We start from the raw sequence: 11,787 nt of genomic DNA on the forward strand, positions 1-11,787 counted from the left end.
CTTAAGTAGAAGGGCCTGTCTCCCTCCTTTGACATCGGATGCAGGCCTTGACCAATTTATTTCAGCATGGTAGTCAGGATGGTCCCAACCCAGGGATGTGTCTTCCTTAAACCCAAACAGACTAGCAAACTTGGTCAGCAAATTGGGCATTAAAGGAATTACACCTCTTTCTGATACGTTTTTGGAAGTGATCTGGGGCAAAGAGCAAGAAATATAATATATAATATATATCTCCATCCTGAGATATTATAATAAAAAATTGTTCAATGTAGTAATATTCAACCTATGATCAAAAAAACCAATTGCTGTTGAGTCAATTCCAACTCATGGAGGCCCCATGCGTTGCAAAGTAGAACTGCACTCCATAGGGTTTTCAAGGCTGTGATCTTTCAAAAGCAGATCACCAAGCCTTTCCTCTGAGGTGCCTCTGGGTGGGTTCAAACCACCAACCTTTCCATTAGTATCACAGGGAGCATTTATAAGCAACAGGAACAGGGAGAGAAGAGGGATTTTCTAAGAGGGACCTGGGTATCCCATGCATATGGGAAACCCGTGGCCAGGTCTAGTGCCAACCACAAGCATATCAGCTCTCTGGCCATGCAAGACTCTGGCTAGTCTACAGGGAAAGAGCCAAACTCTGGACGTTCCAGGTATTCAGGCATTCACCAAGGGGGGGCATTTATTGAGTCTGAATTATGTGCAAGGCTGTGCTGAGGGCAAAAGAAGTGAAACAAAACTAATAAGGCATACCTGCCCTTCAGAAAATGCATTCTAGTTGGATGCTCTGAACTGAATTTGACATCAACCAGCAACATACAAGCACATTCAGAGAGGGGAGAAGTGCTGGTAGGGCAGGATGGGGGTAAAATGAGGGGTCAAGGAGAGTGGCCACTGGAAGTGGACTGGCAGTATGGGTGGGTTGGGGGCATGTGGAGGCACAAGGAAGGGATTCCAGTAGGGGAGCCGCATGAAGAAGGGCTGGCCAGCAGAGGGCACATGCAGGAGGCGGGATGAGCTTGCCAAACCAGAGGGAGTAAAGTTGGGAGAGTGTGGGGGCCTGTATGGTCACTGAAGGACTGTGGGTGGGATTTGGTAAGGGCTGGAGAGTTGGTGAGGGACTTTGAACAGCAGAGTGAGTGGGTCAGAGCTGTATTTTTGGATTATTGGCCATGGTGCATGGGATGAATGAAACTTAAAGTGTCATACAAATAACCCTTGTCATTACAATCCCATTCAAGCCAAGAGCCCTGAATTCTGAGCCCTTCGACCTCCTTTACACTGACAAAGAAATGGTCTTTTTTAGAGGCACGTTCATCTTCTTGCTGCTTGAGGCCTGAACACAGATTCTGACTCATGCAGATGAGAACAAGAAGTTATCTCCTCCCTTTTGCGTCTTGGGAGTAGCCGGGTTTATTCTCCATACCTGTTCAAAGATTTCCCGTACGAAAAAGTGTCGGCTGAGGGTGGAGCTGTAGGAATTGAGCTCTTTCAGTATCATAACTGGGTACTCCATCACTTCTTTTGTCAGGATGCAGTGAAAACTTTCATACCTGCAAGGTAGGTAGTGAGACCACTGTCTAAGGAGGAGGGTGGTTGGCTGTATTGGGGAGACCAAGGGCCAGAAGCTGTGTCACTGACCCCAAAGAGGCAGGGCCAAATTTGGTCTTCCGAGCTGCAGACAGCTGGGGGCCTGTGTTTCTGTTCAACAATAACAATTCCTGGTTTTGTTTTGCTGTTCTTTGGATTATACAAGGAATACATGCTCTTTGAAGAAAATTTGGAAAATACACAAGGGAAAAGTTCTCTGCTTGTTGTTGTTGCTGTTAGCTGATGTCAAGTCGGCCCCCAACTCATGACAGCCCCATGTACAACAGAATGAAATGCTGCCTCGTCCTGCACCATCCCCATGATAAGTTGAAGATCCACAGGATTTTCATTGGCCGATTTTCAGAAGTAGGTCACCAAGCCTTTCTTCCTAGTCTGTCTTAGCCTGGAAGCTCCACTGAAACATGTTCAGCATCATAGCACTATGCAAGCCTCCACTAACGGATGGTCGCTGAACTTGAGATGCATTGGCCAGGAATTGAACCTGGGTCTCCTGTATGCAAGGCAAGAATTCTACCACTGAACCATCACTGCCTCATCTTGTTGTGATAGGAGCTCCCATTTCCTGCCCAGTGTCCTAGCCATCCTGGAGCTTTACCTGTATCATCCTACCAAATCCTCAAAATGCCCAGGCAGTCTTTTATTTTTGTTTTTTCAGGTAAGGCACCAAGGCTCAGGGGTTCCTTAATTACCTAAAGTTATGCTTCTGAATCTAAATGCTGCAATCAGTTTCTGCAAATGGAGCATACAGGATGAGTTGTACAAGGGCACAAAGACCCAAGGAAGTTCACACAGAACTGTGTGTAAAATTGAGAAACTGAAACCAATCTAAAAAATGGTAATCATTTAATCAGAGGATGATTAAATCATTAAGAAGCATCCATATTAAAGAATGTTAAGGAATTACACGGTCATTTAAAAATTGAAATGTATCTACACCTACAGAACAATTTGCATGGTATAATCCAACTTTTATTTAAAGAATACTATATATGTGCAAATATTTGTATGGAGCCCTGGTGGCGCAGCGGTTAAGAGCTTGGCTGCTAATCGAAAGGTTGGCAGTTCGAATCCACCAGCTGCTCCTTGGAAACCCTATGGGGCAGTTCTATTCTGTCGTCTAGAGCTGCTGTGGGTTGGAATCCACTCGATGGCAGCAGGTTTGAGGTTATATATGTATATATATTAATGTGTTTGGGCAGGAATGGGGGAAATTTCTACATGTTTGCATTGGTTGACTTTTGTTTTCTTTAACAGAAGTATGTTTGTTATAAATTTTTAAAGTAGAGGAGAAGCCCATGCTCTTGATCTTCAAATTGCATTGCCTTGAAACCTCTCCATCAACTTTTCAGATCAATGTGAATGACACTTTCTCCCTGAAGCTGCTGCATTGGCTGATAGCAGAGCTGCAAAGGACCACAACGTTCTCCAACATTCGATGCAAACATTTTAAACTCCACCCTGCTGGGCATACCCTTGGGTTACTGGGCAGGCTGCTTATGACCTTGGACATGAATTCCAGGCCATCCTCTTCTGTTTTGGGGGGCCTGGTCTACCTACCTTAATTTCATGTTCTTCAGGAAATCTTTGGCCCTTTCCAGTTGATTCTTCAGTGTTTGCTCATGGTTTTGTTGCCTCAGTTGGTCCAAAAGCTTATCTAGGATGGCTTCCTGGGCCTGGCAGCAGACGCAAAACAAGAAGCAGATGTGACTTGGCGGGGGAGGGGCAGGTCGGCTGCTGGGGCAGGTCGGCCGCCAGAGCAGAAACCGAACTCACAGCATTTTACTGCCTTGCAGAGACCCTGCTGCTCAAACTGAGGTCCAGTCTCCTGGGGCAAGCCCAGGACTTTGTTTTCTACAAAAATGGCATCAGGTCCACCATCATCCCTGCCCTCTCCACTCTTGTTCCCTGGGCCTTCTCTCCCTTCTCCCACCACCCTACACTCTTCTGTCTGGAATGCTCTTCCTTCTCCAGCTCAGATGGGCATCCTCGCGGACATGTCCCTGAACCTACCCTGCCTGCTCAGGACCTGCCACACCTTCTCATGGCACCTGTTCATTCTCATAGTCACACTTGAAATCAGATGCTGGATGGAGGCAATTTGAGGGGGGGCACTGCTGTTCTCCTGGGAGGGAGGGTCACTGTTCAGGGGCAGATGCTCCATAGCCCCCAGTCTGTCTGTCTGTCCCTCACACAGTCTCTTACAGACAGTTTTGGCTCCAGGGACCCATTGCACAGGCTCAGTGAGATTTGTTCTGCTCCCCATCTGGCCTCATGGCCAAGCAGAGCCTCAACAACCCCATCTGCCCAAGTTTCAAAGCTTGAGATTTTACGTTTGGGTCTAGGATCTTTTTTTTTTTTCCCCTCTAATCTCAATACCCTCAATTTTCCCATCTTTAAAAGGGGGAACCCTGGGCTCCATCACTAAACTATAATCTTTCTCTATACCCTTTCATGATGTCAAGAATGATTTCTCTTGTGCAATCTGGATATAAAGGAAGAAAGCAACTCCATGGACTCTCAGAAGTCATGAAATACCCATCAAGTATGCTCGGCTCCCTCTGACTTTCACTTGGCTTCCTGGGGGGTCCTCACTGGAAGGAGGCTGCTAGCCACAGATTTGGGCCTCCTGTTCTGGTGGGTAACCACTGCTTTCTGTCCCCCATGCCCAATCCCTGTGAACCTCCGCTGTGCAGGACAAGACTGACTGACCCAGGCACTCTGGCATTCACCCACTTACTCCTCTGGAGTCTGATGGCCCTTTGGCCATTGTGGGCTAAGGCTGCTACCTGAGGGCAGCCTGCCCTGTTCATCCCCAGACCCCACGGAACCACTGGGCCATTGGTCTGGTCCAGACTATCTGGGGGAAATGGACAGTTTTAACTCTTGGAGTTAGATGCTTAATGGAAATGCTGGTTTTGCCATCCAGGATTTTGTATTTACTGGGAAGAACGCTGCTGTGGGCTCTTATACCTGAAGGAAATAGAAGAATGCCACAGCCACAGGACCCAGGGATGACCCTTCCAGGATGGCTCAGTCTAGACTCTGATGTTACTTTCACTCACGGGAGGCCTTGGAGAGACCCTCCTGGACATGCAGCTGGGCCTCACTGTCATACATGGGGCCTGGGCCATAGGTCAGTCGGGTCCTCATATCCTCTCCTCCCTCACCCCATTCCAGGCCCTCTCCACCCACCAATGCCCTCCGACTATGCCCCTCCAATGTCCTGGACTCCTTTCCTGGAGGCATGTCTACTGCCCACCCTCCCTGCTGGCCAGGAGTTCATAGTGGGAGGGGCAGGTGGGTGTAGCCCTTCTTTTGATGACCACTGTATCCTCAGACCTGGCACATAGCAGGTGCTTGGTAAGTACACGCTGAATGAATGAGTGAATGAATGCTGGTCGAGTCTCTAGGCTGACAGTCTGGGTGTGGATGGCCCTGGGGTGGCAGTGGCTGCACCTGGTTCTCCTGGCTCTGCTTCTGCCGATGCTGCTCCATCCTCTTTTCGAGCTCCAGCTCCTGAACCGACAGCATGCTCCAGTGGGCCTCCCACAGCCGCACGGCCTCCTGGAAGTACCTGAAGAGATTCAGGCTCTGCCAGTCTGTCTGCTTAGCCAGGACCTCAAAGGATTTCTGCCGTGACAGAACCCAGAGAAGGGAGATGAGAGCCCAAGGCCCTGGGCAAGGAGGAGGGTCCTATCCACAGGGGTCCCCTGGCTGGTCAGTGGAGGCCTCCTGTCTCTGAGGATGGGCCATCCTGCCTGTACACTGTCCCTCAAGCTCAACTTCTGGGCCACACCTGTGCCACGACCCTCCCTCCCCAGAGGCATGCCACTGCTGGTCTGCCCCAATGCCACCCCTTGGCCCGCTGACCCTGAAGTCAGATCTCTAGACCTGTCCTACACTGACAGGCAGAAGATGGCATTTGGGGCCTACAAGATGGAAAAATCAACCCTAGACACGCCTGGACACCCAGGCAGGCAACACTTAAATTGACCGGAGCAGCTTTCCTTCTTCGGAGTTCTCAACTTGAGTCTAGGCTAAATCCTCTCTCTGCTGTTAACACCCCCACCCTTTCCCATTTTTTGTTCTTGTTATTGCTGTTGTTTTTTAATATATGTGTCTCATATCCTCATCTGAACCAGGGGTTGGCAACTTTGGCCCTCCATCTGTTTTCGAAGGGCCCCATGAGCTAAGCACAGGTTTTACATTTCTTAATGGTTGAAAAAAATCAAAAGAATAGTATTTTGTGATATGTAAAAATGATATGAAATTCAAAGTTCGGTGTCCATAAATAAACTTTACTGGAACACAGTTGCACCCATTTCACATTGTCTATGGCTACTTCTGTGCAACAGTGGCAGAGGTGAGAAATTACAGAGAAACCGTATGCCCTGCAGATCTAAAATATTTACTACCTGGCCCTTTACGGAAACAATTTGCTGACCTCTACTCTAGATTATGCAGCCCTGGTGGCACAGTGGTTAAGAGCTTGGCTGCTAACCAAAAGGTCAGCAGTTCGAATCCACCAGCCTCTCCCTGGAAACCCTATGGGGCAGTTCTACTCTGTCCTATAGGGTCACTATGAGTCAGAATCAACTTGACGGCAACGAGTGTGGTTGTTGGGTTTTTTGGCTCTAGATTATAAACCTCTTAGGGATGGGGGCTTATTGTTCCTTTGTTGCCCTTCAGCATCTAGATCAGCAAGGGCTGCTGGGAAGTTCTCATGGTCTGGAACTCCCAGTTGGGAGGGCTGCTCCTAGATGAGCTGGTGATGACAGTGGTGAATGGACACACAACTGACATACTGTGTCCGAGGCCCCAGACTAGCCCTCTCCTCACACCCCAGAGACCCAAGGCGCCCACGCCCGCTGCCCTGTTCCCAGCTGGTGGGTCCCCAGCTACGCACGTCCATAAACTCCAGCTCCTCCTCCACCTTGCTCTGCAGCACGCCCACCATCTGGAAGAAGGACGGGCTCACCAAGTTCCCTGCCTCTTCCTCAGTGAAGGCCTTCCAATCCAGCAGCTGATTCTGGAAAAGACGGAGACAGAACCTAGCTGAAGGCGCAAGTGGGCTTGGCCTTCACCTCAGAGTCTGCTCCTCCTCCCAGTCCCCCACCCTCCACCCCATCTCTAGGACCCTCCAGGGAAGCCCTAGCCATGGTGGATCAGCCCATCTTCATGCACTGCGCCCCAATTCCAGGTGCTGTGGGCATGCGTCACCATGTGGTGCCACTGGGTCCCCATGGCGGGGTGCTCAGCAGCCCCAAGTGACAAGCGAGGACACCAAGGCTCAGAGAAGTGAAGTAACTTGCCAGAGTCTGCCCATCTGACTGCAGACCCTATAGGCATAAACAGCCATCCTACGTGGCCTCAGTGTTGCTGCAAGCTGGACATGGGCTCACATTTTCTGCAGCCTTGAATTATGTCAACTAGAAAGCAACCTCTCAATATATCAAAGTAGGCACAAAATTCACAATAATGCAACCTCTTCCAAATTCAAATTTTATCTATAGTTGCATACTTCCAAAGTGGATAAACAGAAATACCAGGCACCCTCAGTCAGTCTTGGTGCACTTTTGGGGGAGTTCAGGCATTCCTTCCTTGTGTGTGACCCACAAAAGGGACCCAAGGAGTCAGCAAAGCTGAGCTCCCTTCTCTCCCTCCAGGTTTTACTTCTGAGGTGACTAAGAGGCTGCATGGCTGCCCTAAGGCCACAGAGCAAATGCACAAAGCTCAGGCAGCTCTGGACCTTTCACAAACTCAGTCTCCTGGACCTTGTAGGGTTCAGTGAGTGCAGGTGCCGGAGGGTGCACGGCTCACTGGCTAGCAGGGCCTGGGGCATGTATCCAAGGTGTGCAGCACTCTTCTCCTTGAGAATTTGGCTCCCCTCAGAGTCTTGGGGGCAGAGGGAAAGCTCCACAGAGGGACAGAGCTGATAGCAGCTTCTCTTGGGGCAGCAGACTGGGCTCTCATTGCTCGGGGCCTTCCACTGCCACCCCTGGGAGTTTAAACCATCTTCAACTCCATTATACCTTTACTGAGTTTTTCATCTAAAGTTTTACCAAGGCAGAGGAGGGGTGGGGGTTGGGGGCAGGAGGGGACATTTTGGCAAAATATCTCCTACTCCAGAAAACAAGTCATTGTCATTGAAGGGGTCTGTAGCTGAGCTCACTGTCTCACCCTGTTACAGAGGCGGGCAGAGTGGAGAGAAAAGCTGGGCTTGACAGGAGTAGCAGCACTATTCATGAAAACAAAAAATTGGAAATAACCCATGATACATCCTCCATTAAATAAATAATGTCAAGTGTGATGAGTGATACAGAAGGCAAGGTCTGGGGTGATCAGAGATCATACAACGTCATCTGTGGGGTCAAGCAGGCAAGGCTTCCTGGAAGAGGTAATGTGGGGCAAAAACATGGAGAGGGTGGAAATAGCTGGGGGGCGGGCAGGGAGGGAAGAACATTCCAGGCAGAGGGAACAGAGCTCCAGAAGGCCCATAGGCCAGTGAGAGCCTGGGGTATGTGAGTAAGCAAAAGTACAGGCTGGAAGGTGAAAGGGTGTGTGTGTGTGTGTGTGAGGGGGGGGATGAGGCTGCAGAGAGGATGGTGATGGAGCCAGGGAGGGGAACGTTGGCGCTCCATCCCCTTAGTTCATTCTCAGGACCCCAGGCGGGGGAGCCCACCTTGCACTTCTGCACCTGGGCCAGGCACTCCTGCCAGGTCTTCTCATACTGCTGGCGGATTCGCATCATGCAGTCCACGTGGTAGATGTCTCCGGGGGAGGAAGGTGTGGAAACAAAACATGTCAGCTCGCTCTTCCAGAAGAGGAGAAATCAGAAAGAGGAGTTGCTCTTTGGCAAAGGGAAGCGGCTTTCCCCCAGCAAAGCACCTCCATCGCTGTACTGATGGAAGCTGAGACCAGTGGTCCCTACTCAGAGCCGGTGCTGGGCTCTCCCCCAAAGTCTCTGACACCCAAAGACAAGGGCCTCAGATGAGCAGCTCGTCTTTATCTTTTCTGAATTCATTTTGGCCCCATTCTAGCCCCAACTCTTAACTCAGTTTCAAGGCTAGTGAAATTTTTGGGGGGAATCCCACCAAGCCATATAATAGGAAATCAGGTGCAAATTAATGTGAGTTCACAGATCATGTCTGTGGTTGATTCCTTAAGATGTGGTTGGACTAGTAGAATACTTGGAAACTTATTTGCTTATTTCTTATCTACTCTCCCTCCTCCCGACTGTTTCCCAGTTGATAATAAACTCAGTGTGACTCTTGGTGTCTAAGATAAGCAAAGCCACAAGCCAGTCAGTGTTCTGAAGTTCAGTGCTCCTAGCAGTTTCTAGAAACTGAAAGACAACACGAAGATTCTGTGGCAGTTGTTCTTCGACAAAGGCTGCGGAGGAGGGGAGGGTGGGCGGTGGTTGGGTGTAGATTTAGGACACTGGGGAAGGGGAGATACACGCTGGACCCAGAGAGGAGAAGTTCTCCAGGTCACCTGCTCCCATCCCAAGGGTCACTTCCTAGGCCAGAGCATCTCCACCTTCCTGAGAGGTCGCTGTAACAGACCCCTGCTGGGTCCTCCTGCATCCACGCCTGCAGCCTTCTGATCCATTCACAACCTCTGACCAAGGTCAGAACCCTCCACTGGGCTCCTAGTGCCCTCAGGATGAAATCAGACTCCTTCACATGGCTGGCAGGCCTGCAAGTTCCGGCTCTCTGCATCTTCCAGCCTCCCCCGCCACCTCCTCTTTTCCTCAAAGGCTCAGCTCTGAGAGCCTTGGCTCACTCTGCCCTCCACACCCCCTTCCCTCCTACCCCAGGATGGACTTGCCCCCTACTTCCTGAGTTCATAACAGAATCTCAAATAAATGGTCACTGACTGGCTCAAGTTACTACAAAGCTACTACTTCAGCAGAGCCCTGGAGAGACCCGGCTGGAATCCTGTAAACATCACTCACCTAGCTGCTTATTCAGGGCGACAAGAGAAGAATACCATTCAGTCAGCCCATCTTGGCTGTAAACGGGGGGCAGAAGCTCACTGGAGAAGGAAGATATGGCAAGTAAGCTACACTTGAATAAAACATGTACTTAAAAAAACGGCAGCATCTTTAAGGAACATAGCTGCAGAGTATTCTCTACTTAAAGTCTGAAGAACAAAGTGACCTCCAGGGGATTTCCTGGTACCAAAAAAAATCTCTTGAAAAGGTCTTTTAATCCTAGTGAGTTCATTACTTAGCAAAAAAAACTGAATTTTTTTAATGGGAAAAAGTAGGCTATTCATACCACTTGACCAAGGATTTCTACTTCTAGGAACCTAATCTGAGATAATTAAAATCCAGATAAAATCTATGCATTAAGATGTTCACTAACAATATTCCTTATAAACACAAAAAATCATAACTTTCATATACAACAGTAGCAAAATGTCTAAATAAACAACATAAAATTATAATCTGAAGTCATTAAAATAATAGTATGGCAGATTGAAAAATGGTCAAAATATCAAGGACTACCCCCATACGGAGGTGGAATCTAATTCTCCATCCACTGAATCTGGACTTGGCCATGTGACTCGCTTTGGCCGATGAAACATTAGCAAATGAGACACCTCAAAGGGCTTGTGCACTGGGGCTTGCCCTGTCTTGCTGCAGGAAACTCTTCTGCCATCTTGTGAATGGGCCTGAGCTAGCCTCCTGGAGGCTGAGACCACGTAGACAGAGGCCGCAGCTGTTCCAGCCGAGACCCCAGACCACAAAAGTATTTAAAAATTATATGCACATATACTTATTGGGACCAGAACAATCTATGGGGAATCTCAGCAAGACTCCCAACCCTTCGGTCATCACCACTCACATGCCTGCAGGTCTATGTGTAAGCAGAAAGTTAGGATCTCTACCAGGTACACAAGGTCCTGGAGTTTCCAGAGGAAGGGGCCGGAACTGGGGGTCAGGATGGGCTATGGGTCGCCCCCTGCTCCCAAACAAGGCAGTTCCCTGGGGTAGTTCCTCTGGCATGATGAGAAGGCTGCTTAAGGCTACCTGAGAAGTCAAGCAGGAATAGGTGTCACCTACAAGGTGTGCTCTGCGAGGACTGTAAAGGCCTCCCAGTACAAACCACAAACCCAAATCTTCCCTCTTGAAGTTCACTGGAATTCTAAGATCAAGCCTGCATGCTCAAGCCTTGTGTTCATGGCACACACTTCTGGACACTAGAATTGTGTCTTGACTTCACCTCTTTACATACTCCCACTGCAAAGGAGCTATTGTTCCCATAAACATGAGTCTTGCCTCTGATTTGCATAGTGTTGGCCAGCCCTCACCCCCAGGCCAGGTCAAATCCCCCAACCAGCTACATCCTCCACCTGCAGACACTGGCATTACATGGTGTATCCCCAGCTGTAGCCAAAGGCATGTGTTTTCCTCCGTGTGTCAGCCCTTTCTCTCCCCTCCATTCAGGCAGGGAGCCAGGTAGCCCCACTTTTTAAGGCCTGTGAGGGGGATGTGGCAGGGCAGAAAGAAGAGCAACCCAGGAGGCTTTCAGGCTTTTGATTCCAATGCCTAAACTCTCAGGAGGGCCTGGAGCACTGATGAGGAGATAAAAGAAGGAGAAGGCATTTGTGGGAGTGGAATGACTGTCCTGGAGAGCAGGGACCAGTGCTGAGGACCTGGGTCTCCCTCCAAGCCATCTAGAAAGGGGCTGGGGGAGGGGGGACAGAGGAGGGCAGTGGCAGCCTGGCTCTTGTATCCTTGCAGCACCATGAGAGAAGTAGTCAGACCCAGGGCCCTGGAGGCAAATGGCTGCTTGGGTCTGAGGGAACTGGGGCTCAGAGCAGCATCCTTGAGACTCCTGAGTCCAACTGTCTGGGGACAGCAGGGAGCCCCCATCTGGGTGGACCAACTGCCAAGGACCAGACCTCACCCCTAGTCCTGGCATTGTGTAAGAGTCCAGAACTTTGCCTCAGTGGAGGGGACCCCAAGAAAGACTGGGTTTTGCCCAGGCTGAAGAATGGGAGCTCAGAGTTAGAATTAAGCTGAGTTATACAAAACCTTGCTTGCTGAAAGTGAAGAGGACTTGAAGTACTTACCGATGAAGATCAAAGACCACAGCCTTCAGTATGGATTATACCTCAACACAAAGAAAACAAAAATCCTCACAACTGGACCAATAAGCAACATCATGA

General features: G+C 49.6%; 1 protein-coding gene and 1 non-coding gene across 2 annotated transcripts in view; both read right to left on the bottom strand.

Moving 5' to 3' along the window:
* The window catches only part of CCDC180 (coiled-coil domain containing 180), a 116,133-nt gene that overhangs the window by 24,304 nt on the left and 80,042 nt on the right, over positions 1 to 11,787 (bottom strand). Inside the window, 6 exon segments of the mRNA XM_023727333.1 lie at positions 1,424 to 1,550; positions 3,166 to 3,281; positions 5,065 to 5,238; positions 6,515 to 6,637; positions 8,291 to 8,379; positions 9,566 to 9,645. Of these exon segments, the coding sequence (XP_023583101.1) occupies positions 1,424 to 1,550; positions 3,166 to 3,281; positions 5,065 to 5,238; positions 6,515 to 6,637; positions 8,291 to 8,379; positions 9,566 to 9,645 (709 nt within the window).
* On the bottom strand, positions 2,069 to 2,139 carry TRNAA-UGC (transfer RNA alanine (anticodon UGC)). The gene has a single exon. It is a non-coding gene; the product is annotated as a tRNA-Ala (tRNA).

The sequence above is a fragment of the Trichechus manatus genome, unplaced genomic scaffold (genome assembly GCF_000243295.1).
Source record: "Trichechus manatus latirostris isolate Lorelei unplaced genomic scaffold, TriManLat1.0 scaffold00016, whole genome shotgun sequence".
Taxonomy (NCBI): domain Eukaryota; kingdom Metazoa; phylum Chordata; class Mammalia; order Sirenia; family Trichechidae; genus Trichechus; species Trichechus manatus.